Raw genomic sequence first — 24,448 nt, forward strand, 5'->3', positions numbered from 1 at the left:
ACACAGATTAGGGTTATTAATATAGATATTCCAATATGGGAGAGTGCAGAGTAAATCTCCTGAAAAAATGAATATGAGATCATGGGAATAGTTTATCAGTCAAACATACATATTATGTTAGCAATTTAATAATGCAATTATCCTTTATTGGCTTAAATCATGCTGAACTAGGCCCTTGTCAATATCGCAAGTGTACAAGCTTCCTCAAGCTCTTTTGTTATCTGCTTTTCCTCAATATACACCAATAAGCAATAAAGTTTGTGGTTATGTGATAAAGATACTTGTGAACAAAATATAAAACATGAGAATATGTTTCCCCCTTTTGTATTAGGCAGGCACTATCCACCATCCAAAGAAACTAGAAAGGTGCAATTAGAAATTGCAAGTGTGTTTGCCTTGAGGCGCGTCACAGTCCTTGTCCCTATTCGAGTGGTGCTACCCACTCCGTCCTTGCCCCTTTTATGACCATATATGGAGATCCATGATGTTGTCAATATTAAGCCCATATCTTGGAATGTCCATATACTGTCAGTCCCATGTGGTCTATGATGTCAGAAATCTATGATGTCAGTCATCTCCATATTTGGAAAATGTAAAAATGTAATTAAGTTTAATTAAATGTATATGAATGAAACTATGAGCGGCGCTATTCCTCCCACAGTATTACACACATAGCCGCCGTTGACCCTCAGTTTGGCCTTGTTCCCCTCAAACCAATGTGACCCGAGGCCACAGTGGCCTTAATGCCCAAGCTAACTGTACCACTTTCTCCTCTGTCTCTTTCGGGTAAACAAAGACACCGGTGTCTCTTTCTTGTCATGTAAACACCAATGTTTTTTTTTGTTGTGATTCTGAAATCTTAACTCCCCCGAGTGCAAGACCCCATCTTTAAACCAATCCAGTGACTTTTATTGGTGCAGGGCCGAGCATGGATCAGATATTCAGATTGTAAATACCATCATTTATCTATTTCACTGCAGATTAGGTTATTATCCCTAACCATTAAATTAAACAAATTCTTTAAATGGACAAAATCTTGTTTTATTTGATGGCCTTACTGCCCTGGCATTTGTGCCCTCAAAAAATGGACAACACAAAGACTTGCCCCTAAAATGACGAAATTCCAGGGCTGTATACAGTATATATGTAGGAGGTCCTGGAAGATGGATGGAATAAAGTCGGACAGAGTACAGCAAGTTGACAGAGTACAGCAACTTGCAATGGGCCTGGTGTACAAGATACACTACACCACTATGATACCCAAGTACCTGTCAAAATACTTTATAAACATTAAGGATGTCCATAATTACAACACCAGAGGCAGCGCCACAGATCACTTTCAACCCAGAGTCAAAACCAACAAAGGGTCAAACTCTTTTTTCTGCTATACCACCAAAATGTGGAAAGCCTTACCGAAGGCCACAAAGGAGTGTGGATCACTAGCATCCTTTAAAATTGCCCTGAAAAACCACTTACAGGCAGCAGCCGTTCGCAACTGGTAAAAAAGAATCTAGCCCAACCCTACCCTCCCCTGCCCCTTCTTTGTATATACTGTTTGTTTTGACTTACTGTCTTCTATTTTGTTTTTCTTTAAATATCTACTGCATAGTACTGTGTTCTATTTGTCTGTCATTCAATGTTATATGAGATACTTCAATGGTTTCCAGTGGAAATAAGCTTAGTCTTTTCATGGATCTCCTTTTAGTAGACCTTGTACCAGTGAACTGTACCGTCATGAAACTGTACCTTTTCCTATGCAAACTTCTAATAAAGTCTTCAATCAATCAATCAATCAAAAGGACAAGTAGGTCTACTCTGGGCAACCACACTAATAAAACATAATGAACACAGCATTGCAGATGTATCTGTTTATTTAAACCCAAGGTTTATTCTTCCAGCTCCTCGGCAATTCTGCCAAATGTCAGTCTATTCAACTTCATGTAGGATTCAAAGTGTCTGTTGCCCAGGAAGGCGCCGAACAGAGCCTGGAGCAGCAACACTGGCCCCATCTTCCTCAGGATGGGCCTGGACACCTCCGCCCAGAACCGCAGGACGTTGCCCTTCTCCGGCAGCGGCGCCGTGTTGTACCTGGACGCAAGGCCCGCGTTGACCGGCAGAGCCAACAGAACCGGATAAACGCCACCGCCGACCACACCGACCAGCGCGCCCCGCATCCAGACACACGTCGGGCAGTTGAGGTCTCCGGACAGCAGTGGTTTGGACACGGCTACGTTGTATAAAGCCACTGTCGTCAGGAAAGGAATGACGGCCATGGGCAAGCTGGAGGAGATGTGGCCCTGTGTGACATTTAGAACTCTGCGATATAAGCTGTTGGCGACCAGTCCCGCAAGGCTGCTGTTTCCAGCCAGGTACAAGGGTCCGTAGTGGAACAGCTTCTGGTCCAAGTCTGGCAGACGCTCGAAGTTCTGTGCCAGCAGTTCAATGACATCGCGTCGAGACAGCATCTTTCCAGTGCCCTCCTCCTGCTGTACAGCATTTCCAGACATCTTTGGCACGTACTTCACAGATAAAAGTGCAAATTATGCTTCTATGTGTTCCCTTTGAAGACAAGACGACGCTTTAAATGTGTGTAAATAAACATTTCCTCTATTGTATAACGACATCTAAGTGGAGAGCCACACTGGTGAAGGGCGCAGCCATTTTAAATCACCCACAATGCCAAGCTCAGCGCAACTTTGGGCGTCTCTGGAGCATAGGGTACGTTTTTTGCCGTGAATATGTAGTCTTGACTGTCAAAGTAGCCTAATAATAAACAGTGATAACCGCTTGACCTTATTTTACCCTGATCCAATAGTTTTTATTGTATGAGCTTTATTGGCGTGAGAAAACATGTACATTGCAATATATGGAGTACTTATGTCTCATGATGCCCTGATGCCCATATATGGAGTAGCCTACTGATGTGTGATGTCATGTCAGACAGGTCCATCCATTGTGACTCCATATGATAGCACTTTTTGAAATACGCTATATAAATTCAAGTTATTATAACCTCTATTATTATTATTATTATTATTATTATTATTATCAAATGGGGTTGAAAAAAAAAAAATTGTTAATATCTCTGGCTCTGGCAGCTCCACGAGGGTAACCTCGCCCATAGATATATCTATGACCTCGCCCACCACCACGAGGAAACTCCGACAAAGGGAAACAACACATCATATGGGGCAACAAAGTACCCTATGCGACGTTGTTTCCACAACGTTAACGTCACGTATTTGTTAGAAGAAGGTTCCATCAGATTCCAGTGAAGGTCGCCATTTTTAAGACGTTTGGCCAACTTGCCAGGCGCCACTTGATTCGTTTCTTTGTTAATTTATTCTTGTTCCATATCCTGTTATACCATATATCGTATTCTACATCTACTGAACGTCGACAGCATTATTGTTACGTGAAGGTAAGAAGTGTTTTTAGTTTCACAAGTGGGAGGAACATGGACGACATTTAAATATTGTGAGTAAAGCTAAAGCTAAGCTACATAGCTTCTGCTTTACCGACGCAAAATGTCTCGTGCTTGACGACAACATGGCTGAAATGATCGAACAAAACGTTATTTGATGATCTATTTATTTAGATATTTTTATGCTATATTAATGTGTTTAAATGGACTAAAAGTTACGTTCTGGCTACATCTTTGAAAAATATGCCAGTATGTATGTTTGTTTATGTTCGGATCATTATTTTTGTTAGCTAAAATTAGCAACGAGCTAAAGTGCATTGTTGTGACGTGGATTGAGGTTCCTCACTAGGCCTCGCGACCAGACCACAGTAAAACTTAAATACTGAGATATTTAACGATCATCAGAATGTTGGCGTCAAACATTTGTTTAATAATCGTGCTTTTAAAAAAAATCCTTCTAGTTTTCTGTGCGTCTTTTATTAATTTATTGTTGCATTTTATTTTATTCAGATTACGGTCAAATGCTTATCGATCTCAGCGAGAGGAAAAACGGGATAGTAGACACAAGTTCGAGTAGAGATTTTATTGACGTAAATGTATTTTGGATTTATTGAATCGGTTAAATTTGTAAGTTTTGTTTATTTATCGATCCCATTGCAGGAGTGTCCGCTGCATGTACAGGACTTTAAATCTGCAATCTATTCATTAATCTTGAACTTGAATGAATAAAACGTTATTTTAGCCAATCTGAAATGGTAGTGCACGTTGCAGTGGCTGGACGTGGTCTTAGGTAACGTAGACCCTGGTGTCTGTCTGGTAGGATATTACTGGTTGACAACTGGTAGGCCTACTGCCTGTCGTGCCCGAATCTCATGCGGTAGAGGCAAGGAGGACATAATGTACAGATTGCAGCATTAATATTGATCGGATTGCGGTCTAGTGCTTGCCCGCTCCAAAATGTGTCCTGCATTTGCATGTCATGCATACAAAAAACCCTTTCTGCTCACTACAATGCAAATTGATCTCCGAGTTATGTAATCATGTTAACTTTGTCTGGTCTGGCCTGGCCCCACCCTAATGAACTATTCTTGCCATAGGGGAAATTCAAGAAAACCCAATGCAAGGCCCTTTTTAATGCTATATTCTAGAACAGGGGTCTTGAACGTTTTCAGGCCAGGGACCCCCAAACTGATGGGGAGATGGAGCAGGGACCCCTACCTTGTAGGGTGAGAGTGGGGCTACCGCTACAACATATATTGTATATTCATGTTTAAAATAGTTTCATGTGTATAAACATACCATGCTATTGTGCATTCAATACTAAGCTATTAAAATAATAGATTAATATATTCATGCTTTTATTTTAAACATGCATGTACAAGTATCCGTACCACTGCCATTTATAAACATACCTTAACTGAGGACCAATGTCAATACTATCAATCTGTCAATTGCGCAATAATCATGTATACAAGCTATATTTAAAGACAAATTAAAAAATTATTTTTTTAAATAATCTAAAACTTTTATTTATTTATCCTCCAAAGATTTCGGGGACCCCCTGCAGTTTTTATTCATTTATTTAGTCTTTGTTGTTGGAGTGTAATTTTCTATGCTCTGTCCCTGACTTTACATATTCTATCTTTCAGATGCGTCAATCCAAGAGAATGTGTTCTCCTGGTCTATGGCTCAACGAGCACAGGTGGGAGGAGAGAGTAGAGAGCCGCAAGCGGAGGAAGAGAGACTCCTACAGCAGCGAGAGGGAGAACAAGATCCGAAAACATGACCATCACCACAAAACCTATGATGGGTAAACATAACATTATTGATATATACCCATGTACACTAAAGGATAAATGGTGTCCCCTGATTGGTTAACAACTTGTCTGCTCCAAATTTATACCACAGAGTAGAAATAAACTGAGCCAACTGCACTGCCATCTTGGTTGTGTTAATGTGATTGAGGCCCCGTTCAGACGACAACGCTCTGTAGAGAAAACGGCGAGGTCCCGGGCTTCGCCGTTGCGTTTTGCTTTTTATCCAGCGTTCAGATAAAGCCACATCAGGGCATGAAATGATGTTGTGTCCATGTAATTTCGCTAGGTGGCGGTGACGCAATTCAATTCAAAGGAGCTTTATTGGCACGAGAAAAAATAAGTTTACAAAGGAAGTTTCAAAACATAATAACAGTTGAAAATGGGGAACATATAGCCTATACAGTTGGAGGGTGTACAGCATTGTGTAAACAGAGCTATATCACATTGTGTCGTTAAGCACAGTATAGGGTATGAAGCTTTTTGGAGCGTCTTGGTACTTTGTTTTTACCTGGTCCTCTGTGCCTTAACAGTAGAACATGTGAGATTTCATACAACCTCGTGGCAGGTTTCCGTTTTGTTTTATTGTAATCCACACGGGTTGAGGAAGCTTGTATCGCACTTGACAATAAGACCTTGAATCAAACCTTGATAAAGAAGCAGGCGAAGAATGAACACCTTTCAACCCCCTCCCTGAAGAAACTAGTTTAGATGCTTAGCATTAGCAGGTTTTGCAGCTATTTGCTGTTGACGTTAGTGGTAGTTTTTTCCCAGTTACTAATGTCTTTTTAACCTGAGATGGAGGTGCATTGGAAGGCACAAGTCTCAAGATTGGCTCTAATTACATTTTCCCCTTGAGAGGCAAACCTCTTCCTGGAAGACAACTGACACCAGTAGGGTGCTGGGGCTCTAGGGGTTTATTTTTCATTTTTAGATGCATGGCTTGCAATTGGGCGGTACGTTGGGTGTCGGAAGTGTTGAAGGGTGGATGAGTGTTGTCGAGGACATTCTGAACAACCTGGCTGGACGAGGAGAAACGATTTTTGGACACCAGTACAGAATCCTGTACAGGAAAATCCATTATTGGAAGCCATTCAGAAGTCTGATCTTTAATTTAAGCATCAGTTTTAGTTTTTAATTTAGTGGAGTGGGCACAGTATCTTAAGTGTTGTTAAATTGTAAATATGCAGAGAAATTACCTGGCGGGGAAGGGAAGGTGTTGAGTTCCAAAACAAAACGCAATCTCAGCGGCCATTAATCCCTACCCCGCATTCCAAGAGTGACTGTGGTTGGGAGGGTGTTTGTTTTAAGGAATGTTTGCTTTGCGATGGCACACGGTGTGAAAGATATACTAATCTTAACTGCAGACATGTGTCATAGAATACTGCCAGCAATTTATCTGCTTGGTGATAAGTCCTATTTCAACACATAGTCCACCTATTAAATTCTCCCACCCGCTGTGTCTCAGACTGGCCCAGCCACAGCGAGCTTAGCGGCTGCGAATCACGTGTTGCTAATGAAACGTTTGACGCAGAAGGGCTACTGGATAGTGTCATTCAGCAGGTCGACCATTGGCACCATCGGATCAGTCCTCGTTATTCCAACGCACGATCGCAGAGTCAGAAGGAGACTCTTTGATTGCTTGTCTCTACAATCCTTGTTGTTTTGTGTTCCCTTCTATAGGCATTACCTGGAGGCACAGAGCCTGAACCAAAGGCTGGGCTCCAGGGAAAGACCGTCCCGTGATGTCAGCCTGGACCCGGCCTACTGCGAGGTCGATAGCCGTGGCGCCACCTGCAGGGTCCGAGACCGTGACTGGCATCACTACAGCAACTACAGCAAGTCATCCGGTCGCAGCAGGCGGAGCAGCCACAGCCGCAAGCATAGAAGCAGAGGACGCAGACGGTCTCATCACAGCTCTCATCACAGCTCCCACTCGGTACGGGAATCTCCTCTCTGCCCCTTTCCCTTCCCTTTCTAAGCCACCAAGTGGAAATTGGGCATCTCTTTGTCCCTCCGTATCTGTGTCTTACCCCTCATGAAGTTATTAGCTCCAGTATTTCCAGATAGGAAACCTGATAGCAGTTTCAAACACTAAAGGGATAGTGTCAATAGGAAAAGGTGGAGCCAGTGTTTGTACTGAAGTTGTAGTGGCTTAATGTCTTGTGGGACTTGATGTGAGAATTAAAACCATAAGCTAGGGAAAGACTGTGATCTAAGTTACATTTTTTTCTGTGCTACTCTGAGAAAGTCTCTCATCTGAAAATCTTGTTGCCATGTTTTTCTTCTGTAACACACACTATGTGGTGGCTGGCGCCCAAATGCCTTTCTCTGGTGGGGCTGAATTTGAATTTGCCGCTCCGTCCATTCGCCTGGCGGTGTTACTGAACGGGACGAATCTATCCACCCCCCTACATCCTCTCCTACCCCCGTTGGTCCGGTTGAATGAAATGGCGGTGATGCTGTCGCGTTGTGGTGGCCTGGTGCTGACTGGCTGATGATGGGTTGTTGATGTGGTGGCGGAATGCGGCCTTGCAGAGGAGGAGCCATCACCGCAGGAAGCGCACCCGGAGTGTTGAGGATGATGACGATGGTCACCTCATCTATCACAATGGAGACATGCTGAAATCGAGATGTATAGAATATATACCTTTTTCTACTGTTCACACTCTCTCTTCTCTACCTCTCACTCTATCTTTTTGGTTTTTTGATTTGTATGTTTTTGGATTGCTGTTCAGTTGCAAAGATTTAATTAAACAAGCTTAGAGGGTATCTAATTTCTTCCTGGGCCTATTTATTTGAATGACTAGATACTGCACTTCAACATAATTGGCTTTGTGCCATTAACGTGTCAGCGGTCTCTGCTCTGAAGCCCAATTACAGTAGCATAGCTGAACAGAGACATTTTAATGTCAAGGCAAGGGTCAGTGCTGTGGGTCTAACTATATCTCTTCATTTCCTGTAGATGAGATAATCTCCACTCTAGGAGAAGGCGCGTTTGGGAAGGTGGTGGAATGCATTGATCATAATAAGTGAGTAAAATGGAAACATTTAGCATTGGATGCTTTTTCTTTTTCTTTTCTTTTTCCGTTATAGCTTAAAGTGTGTTGTGAATTTTGATTTGTGTGTGTTGTGCGTTTTCTCAGCAGAGATGGTGCTCGCATGGCTCTGAAGATCATTAAAAACATAGAACGCTACCGCGAGGCAGCAATGTCTGAGGTCGAGGTCCTGGAACAGATGAACTCCCTGGACTGTAACCGCAAATAGTAAGCCATACCTCACGAAATAAGTCACGTGTAGCACCTCTTATACCTAGTGTAGCTCAAACTGCTTTAGAATATTGACTTTACAGTATACGGTAGTTATTGCTACAGGTTACAGCTTCAACACTATCAATTTCAGTTGACAAGTGTAGGATGAAAGTGTGCGTCTGCATGCACATGCCTGCTTATGTCATCATCCCAAATGAGTATCCAGAATGTCCCATAAAATGAGATCCTTTCCTTCCTCTTCTCAGTGCCTGTGTACGCATGCTGGACTGGTTTGATTACCACGGGCATGTTTGTATAGCCTTTGAACTGCTGGGCCTCAGCACATACGACTTCCTCAAGGAGAACAACTTCCAGCCTTTCCCCGTCGAGCACATTCGACACATGGCATACCAGATCATCAGAGCTGTCCGATGTGAGTAGTCATAATGGTTTGTACAGGTGTGGGAGATTGTGGAACATATTTCAAGTGAAATGAGCTTGAATTTTAAATAAGTAGGTCAGAGTGGCTTATCTGAATCAGTGAGAACGAACGTGTCCATCCCCTTTTCAATGCGCTAGACCCATGGGAGATGGTTAGCCGTGGTGGAACACCGACCATCAGCTCCCAGGACTTGCTGCATGACTTAAGTTGAATTCAGACTATGGTCCCGGGTGCAGACCCAGGACCATGTGCCAACCGTTGTGATTAGTGTGAACACTGCGTGCCGGCCCCCGATTGGAACACTGTACTGTATGCCTGGGGAGATGATCTGTAGTCCGATTGACATGTACTCTAGTATGGAACGCTGTAATGTGAAAGCCATCCGCATCTAAAAAAAGAACTGGACTGCTGTTTGTATTCGTCTTTTTTTTTTTAAATATAATGTCTATAATGTGATATATACTTGCAATTTTGTAAACCTGTACAAATGTTGATCCACAAATCCAGAGCCTAGAAATGCAGCCAGTGTTTGCAGTTTTCTGAACGTGACCACTACTCTTCTGTCTCCCTTCAGTTATGCATAGAAACAAGCTGACTCACACAGACCTGAAGCCGGAGAATATCCTCTTCATCAACTCCGAGTACGACATGGAGTACAAATCGGAAATGGTAAATGTCTGTATTGTTTTTCTTTTTCTTTCATTAGTTATATCCTACGTCAGAATCTAGTAATCTAATGCTTTTGCTACTTGATACCCTTGTATTTTTTATAGCCTTATATTTTATATTATTTTTACTATGTATATGTTGGACTCTGCCACACCAACACTACTCTATTCTTGTACATATATTCTAACATTGTGATGAATAATGAATACATTTTTACTGAAACGACAAATCTTTTAAAATTCCTGTCTTTTGTGAAATGTACTCAGAGCTGTACATTGGTGTCCTAATCTATATTCTGTACACATCTTATTCTTTTTTTTTTACCAGAAGCGGGATGAGCGAACGGTGAAGAACGCGGATATCAAAGTTGTGGACTTCGGCAATGCCACATACGACCATGAGCACCACACTTCTGTAGTGTCCACAAGGCACTACCGTGCCCCTGAGGTCATTCTCGGTAAGCGCCAATGTATTTAAACCTCTCCTTTTTTTGTTTGAGAGTGATTTACTGTTGAGATGAGATGAGAGAGACTTGTCTAACATCTGTTGTTTTCAGATCTGGGATGGGACCATACCTGTGATGTGTGGAGTCTAGGCTGCATCCTCATCGAGTACTATGTCGGATCAACTCTATTCCAGGTAGGTGGCCCTACAGCAGTGGTTCTCAACCTGTGGGGTTGCCAAATTAATTTTGGGGGTCCCCAGATGATTAACTTAATGTGATAAATTGTTTTCTCACTCAACAGTATACAAACCAACATTAAGTTTTAAGTGTATAGAGCGTATCTGCACATTTCTAAAGTGACAATTTAAAGACGAAATTGTGAAAATAGCTGATCTACATGCTCACAATGCGAGGCGTTGTGAGCATGTAGATCTAACCCTAACCCGTGTTATACAAAATGTAATGCCTCAACTCTTAGTGCCCGTCAGGGTGGGAGGGGGGTGGGAGGGTCCCCAGTTAAAATATGATTATTTTGGGGGTCGTGGCCTGAAAAGGTTGAGAACCACTGCCCTACAGAATGCAGACACCACAAATTTCTGGAATAACCTTAATTGGTGCGTCATGTGACTTTTGCTGTTTATCTCTTTCCCCCCTTCAGACCCATGACAGCAAAGAACATCTTGCTATGATGGAAAGAGTCCTTGGCCCCCTCCCATCAGACCTCCTGCAGAAAACCAAGTAAGTCCCCACCAGCTAACATTAAATCCTTGCTGTTGGGTAGAAATCTTACCACCATATTTCAAAAAAAGAAAATCCCAGACATTTATACCCTAATTTGTCATGTCTATAAACTCAAAACACATCACAATGCAAACTTGTAGATTGAAATGTTTCTAAAATATAAGTGAAAGAGGATGTTACTAAATATTGAACAAATTAAAAGTTTAATTATTGGTTATTAAAAAGAGCTTTTGCATAAATAATTACTTCAATGCATCCATTGGTTTCCACACAACAGCCACAAAATGTTTCATCACTTGGCAAATAATACACTTGGCGTATAATACAAACTAACAAGCTGCTATATTCACTTGGTATGACACTTGCTTTGGCATTGTAAACTTCAGTTTTATCATGCCAATAAAGCTCCATTTAATTGAATTTATATGCAAAGAAGGAATGTTGGCATTAGAATTTGATGTGTGTGTGCTTGCCCCCCACAAATAATTTGGGAAGAGCTCTCTAATATTAACTACTTTGACGGTTACAGGAAACGTCGGTATATCCACCGAAGCAAACTGGACTGGGACGCACACAGCTCCTCTGGGAGATACGTCAAGAAACACTGCAAACCGCTCAGGGTAAGAAGAGAAAGTACTACCAGGCAACGTGGTGCCACTTTTTTTAACTAGAACCACTTTTTAAACATGTCATTGAAACAATATTCAACACTTTTATAAAAAGCAAACAAATGTAATGAATCCTCCAAACTACTCCCCCCCCCCCCCCCCCCTTAATCTTATCTTTCCGATCAGGATTACATGACATGCCAGTCTGAAGATCACAGGGAGCTGTTTGACCTCATAGAGCGCATGATGGAGTATGATCCTGCCAAGCGTCTCAGCCTCGAACAGGCTCTCAAACACTCCTTCTTCTCTGTATACCGCAAGAGCAGCAGCAAGAGTAGCAGCAAGAGCAAAAACAACTGAACTCTTAATCCCCCCCATAAATACACCTCCATTGTAGGGCTGAGTCAATGAATATCATGATTACCTGCTAAAGTTTGCAAATTTGCCTAGATTCTCAGGATGTCGTACAAGTCAAACTAGAACTGTCATTTTCAGCCAACATTCTCAAGTATTAAGAAATATGAATTGTGATCATTGGATGTCATTTTGCTGAGAAATACATAGACATAGGGTTATCAGGACAATGGGATTTAATTTGAAAATTAGCAACACTATAATTATAACGATGCATGATATTTTGCCAAGCCTGACTTCATTTGACACTGAGCTCATTAACGTGTAAGTTGTGACTCTAGGAGAGAGAGGTGTTGATTGTATGACTGTATCAGTCCTCCTGCCCTGCTCTGTTCTGTTCTACATCAGTGTTGATCAACCTCATGTCCATAAATATTTTTCATCCGAGGAATATCTTTTTCACAGCCATGTCTACCTGCTACTTGAGATTTTAATTTTGTACCCTCTGACACTGAGCCTGAATGGCAAGCTATTGTGTATATAACATTTTCTTAAAAGTTGAGAAATGCCATTTTGTGGAGGTCTCCTGTCTCGGCTTTAATTTAAGTATTGTAGAAGCCTTATCGCAGTCCTGGGCAGGACATTCTTGTGTATAGAGTGCAACATGTTGATCTGTGCAATTTCTGGTCAAGTCCTTTTTTTCACTGTCTGGATTTGTATTTTTGCAGAATCAATATGTACATTTTCCTCAATAAAAAATTGTATTACTGAGTAGTCTCTGCAACCAGTCAATAAACGTGTATAAAAAGTAGTAGATGAATAGATTTCAAAGATTAGACTACATTTGTTTAATGTGATGTGATGGCCACTTTGTTCCATAAGATGGCAGTAAAGAGCTGTATCATTGCAGGACAGCGTAGAGACCCGCTAAAAGCGGCATTATATGGATGCCAATTATTTACATTTTCATCATATTCGGACATTTTGACCAAAACACTCTTGTGACGTCTGGTCCCTTTTGTATTCCAATTATATCTTTTTATATAGACCTATAAATGTTTATGAATTGTAGTTAATCTATTGTTGGCAACGTTTAATTTAGACCTATTCGGGGATACATTTATAAATTGCGGCCCACTTCATCGACATGTTTAATTCATTGTTAGTCTGAGGTGTATCATTCTATGGGCTAGCTGTAAAGTCAAAGGAACCAAATGCACCACATTGATACGGTTGCCAGGGGTTTATTTATTTCTTGTATGGTTAGCTTGTAGGCCGCGCTCACACAAGTGCGTCACGCATCATCATCTTATCGTCTGAGAATGGCCACTGGGAGCGCCGTACTAATGCATTGTCAATGGAAGGTTGTTTGGTTTTTTGTCGTTGCCGTGTCTCTACATCAACCGCAGCCTGTACGCTCTTGAAGAGACACGGCAACGACAAAACACCAAACAACCTTGCATTGAGAATGCATTAGTACGGCGCTCCCAGTGGCCATTCTCGGACGATAAGATGATTATGCGTGACGCAGATGTCTGTACGGCGGCTTAAACATGAGCGCTTAAAAATGCATAATCCACTTTATTTGACGATGTGTCGATAATTATTAGCATAGGCTACTCGTGCTCTAGTGGTGGAAAAAGTACTCGCATATTTTACTTAGGTAAAAGTATACAGCAATATAGAAATATATGCTACTCTGCTAAAAGTCCGGGTAAAAGTATGAAAGTGTTGGCATCAGTGTTGGAAAATAGCAGATCTACTTGTAGACTTGCTATTTTCAAATGTCCACGGTATAAAATAGGGCTAAAGTGGCTTATGTAGCCTGCCCATGTTTTATAATTTATAATTTATATCTGCAAATTAACTAAAGTTTTCAAATAAATGAGTAAAAGTACAATATTTTGATTCGAGAGTAGAAGTAAAGGTATTGGAAATACCATACAAACACCTCAAAATGTTACTCAAGTACAGTATTTAAAATAAATGTACATTAATAATAGTTACTTTCCACCCCAACGAGTGGTTTCATTGCCTCTCAGTGAAAGTGGTCAATTCAAGGCTCCCACCCACGTGGTCAGCAGGGCGGCGCTGTTCAACTAGTTAAACGTGCAACAACTTTGTGGGGGTACAAACAACTTCACCAAGTGGGTCCGTTTCACATCATCCACACTGGGAGGAAGCAGCGACCTGAAAGTCACAACACGGCTTCTCTGGTTCACATCCAGACCAGAACCACGCAGTGCACATTGCTGTTACACTTTGAACCTGCATGTTTGGACGTAAACGTAGGTGTTTTCTGTGCGAAACGCACTGCCTGCTCCAAATAGGCTGATGAGAATTCGGGTGACAGCATTGTGATCACAGAACCAGATCGTTTTATTTCGCAATCTTTTGACCCAGCAACAAGTTGACAAGCGGGGATTTGAACATGGAGACGCCTGGGGAATCGAGCGGAGAGAGTAAACCGGTGGTGTGTCGGTCTGCGGTCCAGCGCTGGCTGCCTGGCTTTCCCGTGGCAGTGTGTGTGCTGATGTCTCTGAGCTCCATCGTGGTGTGTCTGCTGATGAGCTTCAAGACCTACCAGCTGGAGAGCCGTCTGCAGAGAGAGATCGCCAAGCTGCCCGTCATGGTGCACCCGGCGCACAGCGCCTTTCTCACCGAGGATGGAGCCCTGATTCCCGAGCTGAGCTCTACGATTGGAAAGCTCGTGGAAGAGGTATATATCCTGTCGAATTGTGAATAATAAACTGTTGAAATTGTTAGCGCCTACTCATGTCTGTGCGGCATACATGTCATATACAAGCGCATGGCCGGCGTGCGTAAAGCGTGCGTAATTACAGAATGCACTGTGTGCACTGTGCAGTGTGCAGGATTAGCAATATATCATACACCTACACCTGAGGCAGTTTGATAAGCTGACTGTTGCCCTTAAAACCCCTACCAGGTTTAATGTAGCTTATGACCCTGGGGATATAGTAGATAAACTAAGTACATTTACTTGGGTAGGCTAGTTTGCATTTTTACTTGGGCTATTGTTTTTTTGTTTTTGAAGCTCATTATGACACACCTTCACTTCACTCCTCTGCATAATGCAAGTAGGCCTATTATGCTTTTTGACTCCATTTCTCTGCGACCAACATGTAAAAAAGGGGATAAGAAAATGTATTTGTATTTTTAAAAGCAAGTAGCCTACACCCAGTGCTTTAACTCTCACGTTTGACTGAGCAACTTTCACTTCACTAATTTGAGTAATATTTGACCAGGAGTAGCCATACTTTCACTTTGAGCAATTTGAGGTACTGGGGTTGATTGAGTAGGCTTGTCCACCACTGCCTGGGGATGAACCATGCAGCCAGACAGACATTTAATTTGCTTTGTGACATAAACACTCATGGTGAGCATGAACATGGGAAATAAATCAAGGAAACCGTTTTCATTACAAAACTACATGCGGAAACGCCAAGATTATGATCTTATAATAGCTAATGATAGTCATTAAGATTGTTTTAACCTCAGTCCATTCCTTGCCAACATTCTTTGGCAAGGAATGGACCGATGCTTTGGTAAATGTTCTAATAATAGACTATATTGTCTACAAACACGTTTTCAACAGTCTATCACAGGGGTCTTCAACGTTTTCAGGCCAAAGACCCCTTAGCTGAGAGAGACATGAAGCAGGGACCCCCTCTACATATTGTGTAAATGTGTGATACATTTTCATTGATTTCATAGATTGATTCATAAACTTGTTCGACAGCACTGTATTCAGTCGGTTAGATTTGTGTCAATGTGTTTTTTTTTCCAGACTTTTGACCACTTAAATCATCGTTAGTTACTAAACTTGCCCTTTCACTTTGTACTTTTTACCCTCTAAACCGAAACTATTTGGATCTGCTATTTTTGGCTAAAGTTCTCCTCAGAATTGGGATGCGAGGGTTCAAAAGAATCATCCTATCACACACCGATTTGGCGGCACCCCTGTAGTAACTCTGAGGACCACCCCCTAGGGGTTCCGGACCCCCTGTTGAAGACCCCTGGTCTGTCACATCAGTTTGATGTTTAGATTGATTGTACTGTAGGCCTAAGTGTGTGATGAATGTTTCATTGTATGCATTTTCCTGAACTGCGTTCTCTCTCTTTTTGTCTGTAGAAAGTATATATGCTGTCTCCTAAGCTGAGGGCGGCGAGGGACGTCGGCCAGGAGTGTCTGTGTCCTCCAGGTTTGTCCCACTGCATCTTAAACCCAATTGATGCTTAGTCGCACGATGGTGTTGCTCGCTGAGAAGAGCCTACTTACGTAATTGCGAAAGTAACTGATGTACAAAAAAGGTTATTTTCTGCGAGTGACACCGTCATGCTAAGAAGCATTGAGCTTTCATCTTTACTGTCATTGCACCAAACAAAACGACACACACACACACACACACACACACACACACACACACACACACAACCCTCACAGGAAACACGGGCACTGCACGTACATAACGCGTACCTTAAGTTAGAGATGGGACGATATGAAAATTTCATATCACAATTATTGTGGAAAAATAAATCGTGATAATCAAAATTCATTATCCTGGGGTGGAACAATTGCCAAAAAATAGCCGATCTACAAGCTCACAACGCGTTGTGAGCTCGGCAAATAAAAGGTGAATCGATCCCAGTGCATGACGGAGGACGATATCACGATAAATTAAATCTCCACGATGCGATTATCGTGAGTGTTTTTTATCACGATATACGATAATATCGCTTATCGTCCCATCCCTACCTTAAGTCTTGAATGGACACCCACCACCTTCTGTAAATCAACAGATGTCTTTGATAGTTTGTGTGTAGTGTGTGTGTGTACGCACAAATACGCCCCCCACACACGCATGGATGTGTGTGTGTGTGTGTGTGTGTTTTGGATGAATGCCTCTCTATAGAGGCTCAGTGTTCCATAAGCCTGTGCGGGGTCCATGCTGGGACAGGGTAGGTCTCGTGGTGAGACGTCGATAAACGCTTGTCAGATCAGTGGACGGGACGTCCTGCCTGAGTCCTGTTGACATTAATAGACGGATCACTCATGTGCCAAGTTTGGTCGCGCCTGGCGGCTGGTGTTCGTTTACAGAGCTTGTGATCGTTCCCTGGGCGAAAAGCACAGTGATATATGCATGATGCCACACACCCACACACCCACCCACGCATGCACACACACACACACACACACACACACACACACACACACACACACACACCCACCCACCCACCCACCCACCCACACACACACACACACACACACACACACACACACACACACACACACACACACACACACACACACACACACACACACACACACACACACACACACACACACAGAATCCTTTATGGAAGTGACTGTGGATTCTTAAGAAAGCTTCATATTGTACCACGTGACAAGATTCATATCGTTGTTGTCGGGTGGAAACCTTGTATCTCCAAGTTTCAAATGTGTACGTTCTTTTGCAAAGTAAAGCCCTGCTTCATCCTACAAGGCCGTCGCACAAAAGTAGTGAAAACAGCAGATCTACAAGCACACAACGGTTGTGTGCTTGTAGATCGGCATTTTTTATAAATGATAAATGCAAAACCAACGGTTTTGGACATACAAGGTTTTCAACTGACAGCGACGATATGGTACAATGACTGGGCTCTCGTTGTACCATGTGACGAGGTTCTCGTTGTTGGCAGATGTTCAAACATTGAGACAGAACTGTATGAAGTGGCTGCATCTCATGTTGTGTTAAAGGTGTTGCTGATAGTTGTTTAACCACTTTAGACCCCTCTATATTTTGTGAAATGGCTGGTTCGGTACTTGGGCCGTTACACCAAAACCTTTCACCAAAAACAGCGTTGTGAGCTTGCAGATCTGCAATTTGTGTGCCAATGTCCCCCCCCCACCAGTACATAGATGCTGTGGTTTTGGCGGTTAATGGTCTACATTGGCGATATATTACCTCCTCCAAACCTGTGGGAACAATATGTGTGTGTCTGTCTGTCTTAGGGATGGGACGATATGACAATTTCATATCACGATTATTGTGACCAAAGAAATTGCGATAATCAAAATATCCCCGACATCCATTATCTTGGGGCAGAACATTTGCCAAAAAATAGCGAGATTTGGTAGAGAGTGAGAAAGTCTGTATCAAGTACGTATATTATAAGTTCATGACGGAGGACGATTTCACGATAAATTCAATCTCCCCGATACGATCATCGCTAGTGTTTTTTTATCACGATAAACGATAATATCGCTTATCATCCCATCCCTAGTCTGCCTGCCTGTCTGTCTGTCTGTCTCTTTTCCTCATGTCTGGTATAGTGAATGGCTCAGCAACATGGAGCAGGTGAAAACGTTCACTCAACTGGAATTTCTGGAACACTTTCAGCACATTCCATCTCCCAGTCTGGAGGCCGCTGCGCCGAGCCTAGGAGAGTGTCTGTGGTGCTGGTCTAGGTTGCTTCTTTCTCTAGCATGAACTGAATTAAGCAGGGGGAAAGCTAAACATAATTAAGTGCACGTGTTTGTTGTATTTTCACTACCTCTGAACAGCTCAAGGGCCTTAAAACCCAGATGAATCGTTACGGATGTAATCAGAGTTACCTTGTATCGTAAAAAAAAAAAAGAGGGGAAAAAACTGATTTGAAATAGCTCATTCCACCCCTACACTTACTCCTGCATTTTAATGCAATTACATGGGGATTGTATTGTTGTATCATGTGTTACGTCCCATTTTCCTGTCCATTGTGCCGAATTACTCTGTAATCAAGTGGGTTTGGCGTGGGAATACGATGCCACCACAAGTATTCAGGAGACTATTTAAAGTGCACTCGTTCTCGTATCTGGCCCAGATGATGGTGTTTCGTTGTTGGCGAAACAAAAGGGCACTTTGTTTGTTGTGGATTTGACGGAACCAAATGCCAGCTCTCTATTTTTCTTTAACCGTCTCGACAATTAGATTGCTCAACCCCGCAACCTGTGAACATTTCTCTGCTAATGTGTTTATTTCAGCACTGCATTTATCAGATGATTAGCTTGGCTTTGATTCTTAGCTTCCTTGGATTTTCTTGACCGGGCTGACGCCAGTAGGACCCCGCTTGTGGGAGCTTTGGGCTTTCACGTGTGTGTACAAGTGTGTGTGCGTGGCCACACGTGTCGTCGTGGGGCTTCAAGTTCGGTGTTGATCTGAACTTTTTCTATGACTACCGGTACTTGTGTACGTGTGTGTGTGTGTGTGTGTTTGTGTGCGTGTGCGCGTGCGTGCGTGCGTGTGTGTTGGATGGGTATATAATAAATGTCTCTGAGTCTTTGAGGAGCCGACTTGGTCACCTCTCTCCACACGACGCTGTAAACAGAGAACCTCTGCCTTTAGCTCCATCTATTGCACCCTGAAACCTGAAGCTCTCACAGCCGGCATCACAAGCCAAGGTATGTGTGTGTGTGTTGGGGGGGCGGGGGTATCGGAGTCAAAATGAGCGGCATTTCTGCCACTGAAGTTGTATGTCCTCCCTGCCAGGGAGCCAACCTTGCAGTATGCATTAACACAAGGCACCAACAGGGGGCAGCACCTCAGCTGTACTTTATAGAAAGAAGACTGTTGACAGACTTGTTCATTGTGTTTTATAAAGGGTGAAGTCTGCTGGGATAATAAAGATGCAGTGTAGAGAATGTCCATCTCCCCTGTCCTTTCATAGGACGCCTGTCTCCCCTGGGCCTTTGTCCCTTCACAGGAAATCAGTCTCTCCTGTCCATTCAGAGGACATGCATCTCCCCAGTCCCTTCAGAGGCTGTCTGTCTCCCCTGTATCTTCAGAAGATGTCCATTTTCCCTGTCATCACCTCATGTAACACACACAGACAGACACAGACACAGACACAGACACACACACACACACACACACACACACACACACACACACACACACACACACACACACACACACACACACACACACACACACACACACACACACAGAGACACACACACACACACACACTAGAGTTATCAAATTCTGCCCGACGATACTCGAACCCGACCCGACATTTAGGGTAGGCTAGGGCCAAAAATGTATGCTGATTAGTCAGGCCGGGTAGGGCCTCGGGCTCAATGAAAAAATAAAATATATTTTTTTAAATATTTTATTACTTTTACTTTGTGATAGCGTTCTCAAATTCTTCCCAAACCCGACCATATCCGACCCGACGTTTTTGGGCCGGGTTACCGGGTAGGGCCTAAAATGTTTGCTAAGTAGTAGTCAGGCCGGGCCGGCCCAGTTACAGCCCAGTTAGGGCCGGGCCTTCATTTTCAGGCCCGCTGAGAACTCTAACACACACACACACACACACACACACACACACACACACACACACACACACACACACACAACACACACACACACACACACACACACGTACATACTAGTCCACACACGTTTTGGCGGCCTCAACTTATTAGAACCATGTGTAAAAGTGTATGTGTGTGTTGTTTAGGGGGGGGGGGGTGCAGTGAATTGTCATGTCTGCATATTGCATTAAAAGTCCATTTAATGGCTCTGCTACAGTCCAGGGGGCATACAGTCTACAGTATACGTGTGATTTTGGCAAAGGCCCAAATCTGCGCCGCATGCCAGCGCCACACCTATTAGCATGGGTCTAGAGACGGCCTGGCGTGACTACTCTGCCTCTCGGCCTCCAGAAACAATGCCTTGATGCAGTCAACACCAATACACGAGCCGTCCCTTCTGGGATCGCTGGAAACGCACAAACGCTCTGCCTGAATCTGTCTGTTGACGTGTTGAAAAGGCAGTGGGATTAAAATCGGAGTCGTTTTGTTCATTCTGTGATTATACTGTATATCTTATTGTTTTTACAGTCGGGCAGTGTGTTCGTGTTCGATATAAGTTCAAATGAAATCCTAGCTGCACAGCCTTGTAAGATCTGAGACTGGGCTTGTCGTCTGCTGTAGCTCTTTAACCACTTATTAAGCCATACGTACTTTGTTGTATGACGAATAGTGAAAATAGACGCTCTACAAACTCGCAGGGCTTCATGTCACACTCCATATATGGCCAAGACAGAATTCATGTGTAAGTGTGACTCGCGTCACGGCAAGCACACAAATTCATTCTGTCCATGTCCCTTTTATGCCCATATATGGAGATCCCTGATGTCATCAAAATTAAGCCCATATCTGGGAATGCCCATATATGGACATATTTTGTCAGTCTCATGATAACCAGTGTGGTTGTAGCGACGTGAGTCACACTTGCAAATTAATTCCGTCCTCGTCCCTTTTATGCCCATAGGCCTAAATCGATATCCCTGATGTCATCGGTATTAAGCCCCCACCTGGGAATCCCCATATATGGACATATTGTGTCAGTCTCTGTTGTTTCAGCGCAACCTCGCTTCTCGCCCTCTGGGCGTCTTACTGGTTTACACACCTGGAGTTTGTTGTTTATTAATGATCCCCATTAGTCTACACACCGAACCCACACCTTGGCTTTAGTCTTTATTTGGACAATTATCAAAATATACCTTCTTATTGTGGATCCTACTGTGGATCTATTGGTGTTGGCCTCATTGTCTGGGATCTCCAGGTAGGACGTAATGTATAACGGTGGTTCTCAACCCGTTTCAGCCCGCGACCCCCAAATAATCATACTTGCGTTGCGAGGCACTGTGAATTTTTCACAAACGTTTAATTCGTAGTTTTAGAGGTATTAACTCTATCAACGCTTTGAACGTTCCCGTTCGCCCCATTTTTGACGGCGGCGGAACGCCAATTGTACGTTCTTTGGCTCGTTCTTTTGTACCTTGGTTTGATGTCTGTAACCTGATGAGGGGTCGCGCGGGTGTGTACCGTTGAAACAGCTCCCGTAAAAGTACTCTCAAAATCCCACTGGACGTTAGCATCAATGGAGTAACAAAACACTTCCATGTGATCTCCTCTGGATCTATTGCTCTGTAGCGACTGAGCAGCCTTGAGCAGCCTTGACAAACGAGAGCCTATCTGAGACCATTTTCACATTAATTCTTGCATGAGGCTGCCCCCTACTGCTGGTAGAGCCACGGTACACCTCTTTAAGGAGAAAAAATAAATAAAAATGAATACATCTTTGTCTATATCATCGCAAAGGTAAGGTGCTTTTGCTGGCACAAAACCCAATAATAAATAACAACATCTGGCAGGGAAAAAGTTAAAAGTCCTTAAATTGTTACTTTAGAAATGTTTAGATACCCTCTATACACTGAAACTTTATGTTGGTTTGTTTACTGTTGAGTGAGAAAACAATGTTGCACATTAAAGTTAATCATTTGGGGACCCCCCAAAATAATGTGGGGACCCCCCCAGGGGGTCCCGACCCACAGGTTGAGAACCACTGCTGTGTAAGAGGCTCTCCCTTCCCAGCTTGTTGCTCTCAGATCTGACAGAGGAGACGGGGAAAGCCTGCCGGTGGAGATGGAGCCCCACGTGGGGGGACTCTGGCACCTACCCCGGGGCTGGATCGGATTTTAAAGCCACAATAAAACACACAGGAAGCTAGCTGTGTATATAGACTACCTATACAAGCCAGCACCACGGGACACATTCAGCAACGCGGCGAGATTCATTAATGAACCCCTTAAAACCATACACGCAGGAAATATGTTTTCATAAGTAGCCTCATTTGAGATTTGTTCCACTGCAGTTACGGGCTAAAGGCCGTTCCTTTGTTGTGTATTGATTACACATTGCAGCAAAGGTGCACATATACATGCACGCTACTGTGCGTTATCATAGTCTATCTGTGTTAATATGCATGCTGTCATGCGTGTGTGTCTGTGCGCAGTCCGCACCCACGCGTTTCCAGTGCATGTGTGTTTGTGTAGCATGTGTTTCAAGATCTTCAGTTATGCAGATTTTTTAAGTGATTTATTACACTGATTGTATTTGAAACCTGTGCTGGAATACAACTACATAAATTGATGTTGTTTACCAATGTCAATGCCATGAAGATATCAGTTTATCTTCTTAAAACTGTAACTCTGCAGAACAGACAGATTGAATTAGTATCTACTGGATACTGTCTGAGGTTTATCACTGGCTGCAAAGCTCTGTCTCCATAACCCTATAAGCCTTGATTGGGTGGCCTTCATTGGCCTTGCAAAGACTTGATTGTGGTCGTCTTCCCTCTTATGCTTGTGGTCAGGCACGTGCACACATAGACACCAAAGGGGGCTTTAGCCCCTGCCCTTTTATCTGTCTGTAAAACAGGTCCTCTCCAGACCATGAATGCAGTTTTTACTATGGTGAAAGAAATGCAAATGCCCTCTTTCCATGCCATACCTGAAGGCAGCGTTCAAGAGAATTGCCTTGTCCAAACTCTCCTGAACTTGAATGCAGCATCTTATGTTGAAGGAATTGCCCTCTCTGTGTACAAATCCATGCCGTTACGCCACATCTCCAGTATTGACTTGATTATGCTTAGTTCAGTGTGGTATCAAGCACCGAAAATAGCCGACCTCCAAGCTCACAACGCATCGCGCTGAGACGCGTTGTGAGCTTGGAGGTCGGCTATTTTCGATATTTCCACCAAAAGGCCCTTTTAGAGATTTCAGCCCCTGCCTCTAACATTCTCTGCACGTCCCTGCTTGTGGTTACTAGTAAGTATTGTTTGCGTTCCGACATCCACTTACGGTCCGTCCGTACGCTTCGTTCTGAACTCGGCAAGGCGGCGTTTATGGTGGCTGCCCCTGCAGCCTGGAAGCACTTGCAGCCAGATGAGCTGATCCGATTAGGACTTTCAAAAATGTAGCGAAGGATTTCATGGCAGATTCAGGTGGAATTTGTAACTGATTCCTTAGTTAGATTCTGTTCCCTTGTCTATATCTTTTAGACATAATGATTCTGTGTGTTTCTAGTAATGTATGCTATTTGTGATTCTAGCGTCTACTGGTATGAAACACTGTAATTGCCGTAATCTTGGTCAGGGTTCCCTCGAAAAAAAGAGATCTTGTAATCGCAATGGGACTCACCTGGTTAAATAAAGGTTTAATACTTATATTTAAATAATATATAATACAACAAATATACAACTTGATAAAAATAAAATAAAAACAATACTAACGGTCTATGATCTATAACTTTGCGATGCATTCAAGTGGGACACACACATACAAGCACTCTCTTATACGTACAGATTCCACAACAACTATTCCCAGACCAGGGCCTGGCAGTCTCTGGGGTTTCCCAACCTTGCAGATCTCGCTATGCTGGAGGACAAAAAGGACCGCAGATGGTCTCATCATGTAGACCATCTCTCTCAGGACAAAGCACTGCAGATGGTCTCATGATGTGGACAGCAGGCTGCGTGGAACAGCTCTGCTAGATTTGTGTCTAGAGAATCCTGTTAATCTCTGTTAAAGCCAATGTGATTTGGGACTCGAGAGGGCTTCGCTATGTTTGGATGCTCACTCATACAGGTGCAGGCAGTGGAATGTTGGTGTGATGTTCTGCAAGACTGTGCTAACAACAATAATACAACACAGGAAAATAAAATATGAAGAGATAAAGATTGAAAAAAATATATATATATCGTCACTGTTGGGAAGAAACCTTGTATCTCCAAGTTTAAAATGTGTACGTTTTTCCGTAAAGTAAAGCCCTGCTTCATCATACCAGACT

General features: G+C 43.0%; 3 protein-coding genes across 6 annotated transcripts in view; 2 read left to right on the top strand and 1 right to left on the bottom strand.

Annotated features, from left to right (window-relative positions):
- Positions 1-1,886: 1,886 nt before the first annotated feature.
- tmem126a (transmembrane protein 126A) lies at positions 1,887-2,667 on the bottom strand (the record flags this gene model as incomplete). Its single annotated transcript, XM_080746217.1, has 1 exon — positions 1,887-2,667. Exon 1 carries the CDS (start codon positions 2,505-2,507, stop codon positions 1,887-1,889), a length of 621 nt encoding a protein of 206 aa, XP_080602343.1. The 5' UTR covers positions 2,508-2,667.
- A 595-nt stretch (positions 2,668-3,262) lies between these two features.
- clk4b (CDC-like kinase 4b) lies at positions 3,263-12,519 on the top strand. 4 transcript variants are annotated; one of them, XM_080746196.1, is made up of 13 exons: positions 3,263-3,421; positions 5,074-5,234; positions 6,922-7,177; positions 7,777-7,873; positions 8,204-8,270; positions 8,385-8,504; positions 8,756-8,922; positions 9,506-9,606; positions 9,928-10,057; positions 10,157-10,239; positions 10,704-10,783; positions 11,316-11,406; positions 11,581-12,519. In XM_080746196.1, the coding sequence occupies exons 2-13, from the start codon at positions 5,074-5,076 to the stop codon at positions 11,752-11,754; spliced, it is 1,527 nt and encodes a 508-aa protein (XP_080602322.1). In that variant the 5' UTR covers positions 3,263-3,421; the 3' UTR covers positions 11,755-12,519. The 4 variants fall into 4 exon arrangements, with proteins under 4 accessions (XP_080602322.1, XP_080602324.1, XP_080602323.1 ...); XM_080746198.1 differs by having other exon boundaries at positions 9,506-9,600; XM_080746197.1 differs by having other exon boundaries at positions 8,388-8,504.
- A 1,416-nt stretch (positions 12,520-13,935) lies between these two features.
- Positions 13,936-24,448, top strand: part of col23a1b (collagen type XXIII alpha 1 chain b) — a 234,379-nt gene continuing 223,866 nt past the window's right edge. Inside the window, exons 1-2 of the mRNA XM_080746218.1 lie at positions 13,936-14,467; positions 15,902-15,971. Of these exons, the coding sequence (XP_080602344.1) occupies positions 14,180-14,467; positions 15,902-15,971 (358 nt within the window). The 5' untranslated portion in view covers positions 13,936-14,179. The remainder of the gene's footprint in view (positions 14,468-15,901; positions 15,972-24,448) is intronic.

This window comes from Nannobrachium achirus (genome assembly GCF_963921795.1).
Source record: "Nannobrachium achirus genome assembly, chromosome: 17".
NCBI classification, from domain to species: domain Eukaryota; kingdom Metazoa; phylum Chordata; class Actinopteri; order Myctophiformes; family Myctophidae; genus Nannobrachium; species Nannobrachium achirus.

Excerpts from the sequence above, each read along its gene's own strand:
- clk4b (XM_080746196.1), top strand. The coding sequence starts at position 5,074 with ATGCGTCAATCCAAGAGAATGTGTTCTCCTGGTCTATGGCTCAACGAG. Across the intron at positions 5,235-6,921 it reads CACCACAAAACCTATGATGG|GCATTACCTGGAGGCACAGA; the intron begins GTAAACATAACA and ends TCCCTTCTATAG. Across the intron at positions 7,178-7,776 it reads CTCATCACAGCTCCCACTCG|AGGAGGAGCCATCACCGCAG; the intron begins GTACGGGAATCT and ends GCGGCCTTGCAG.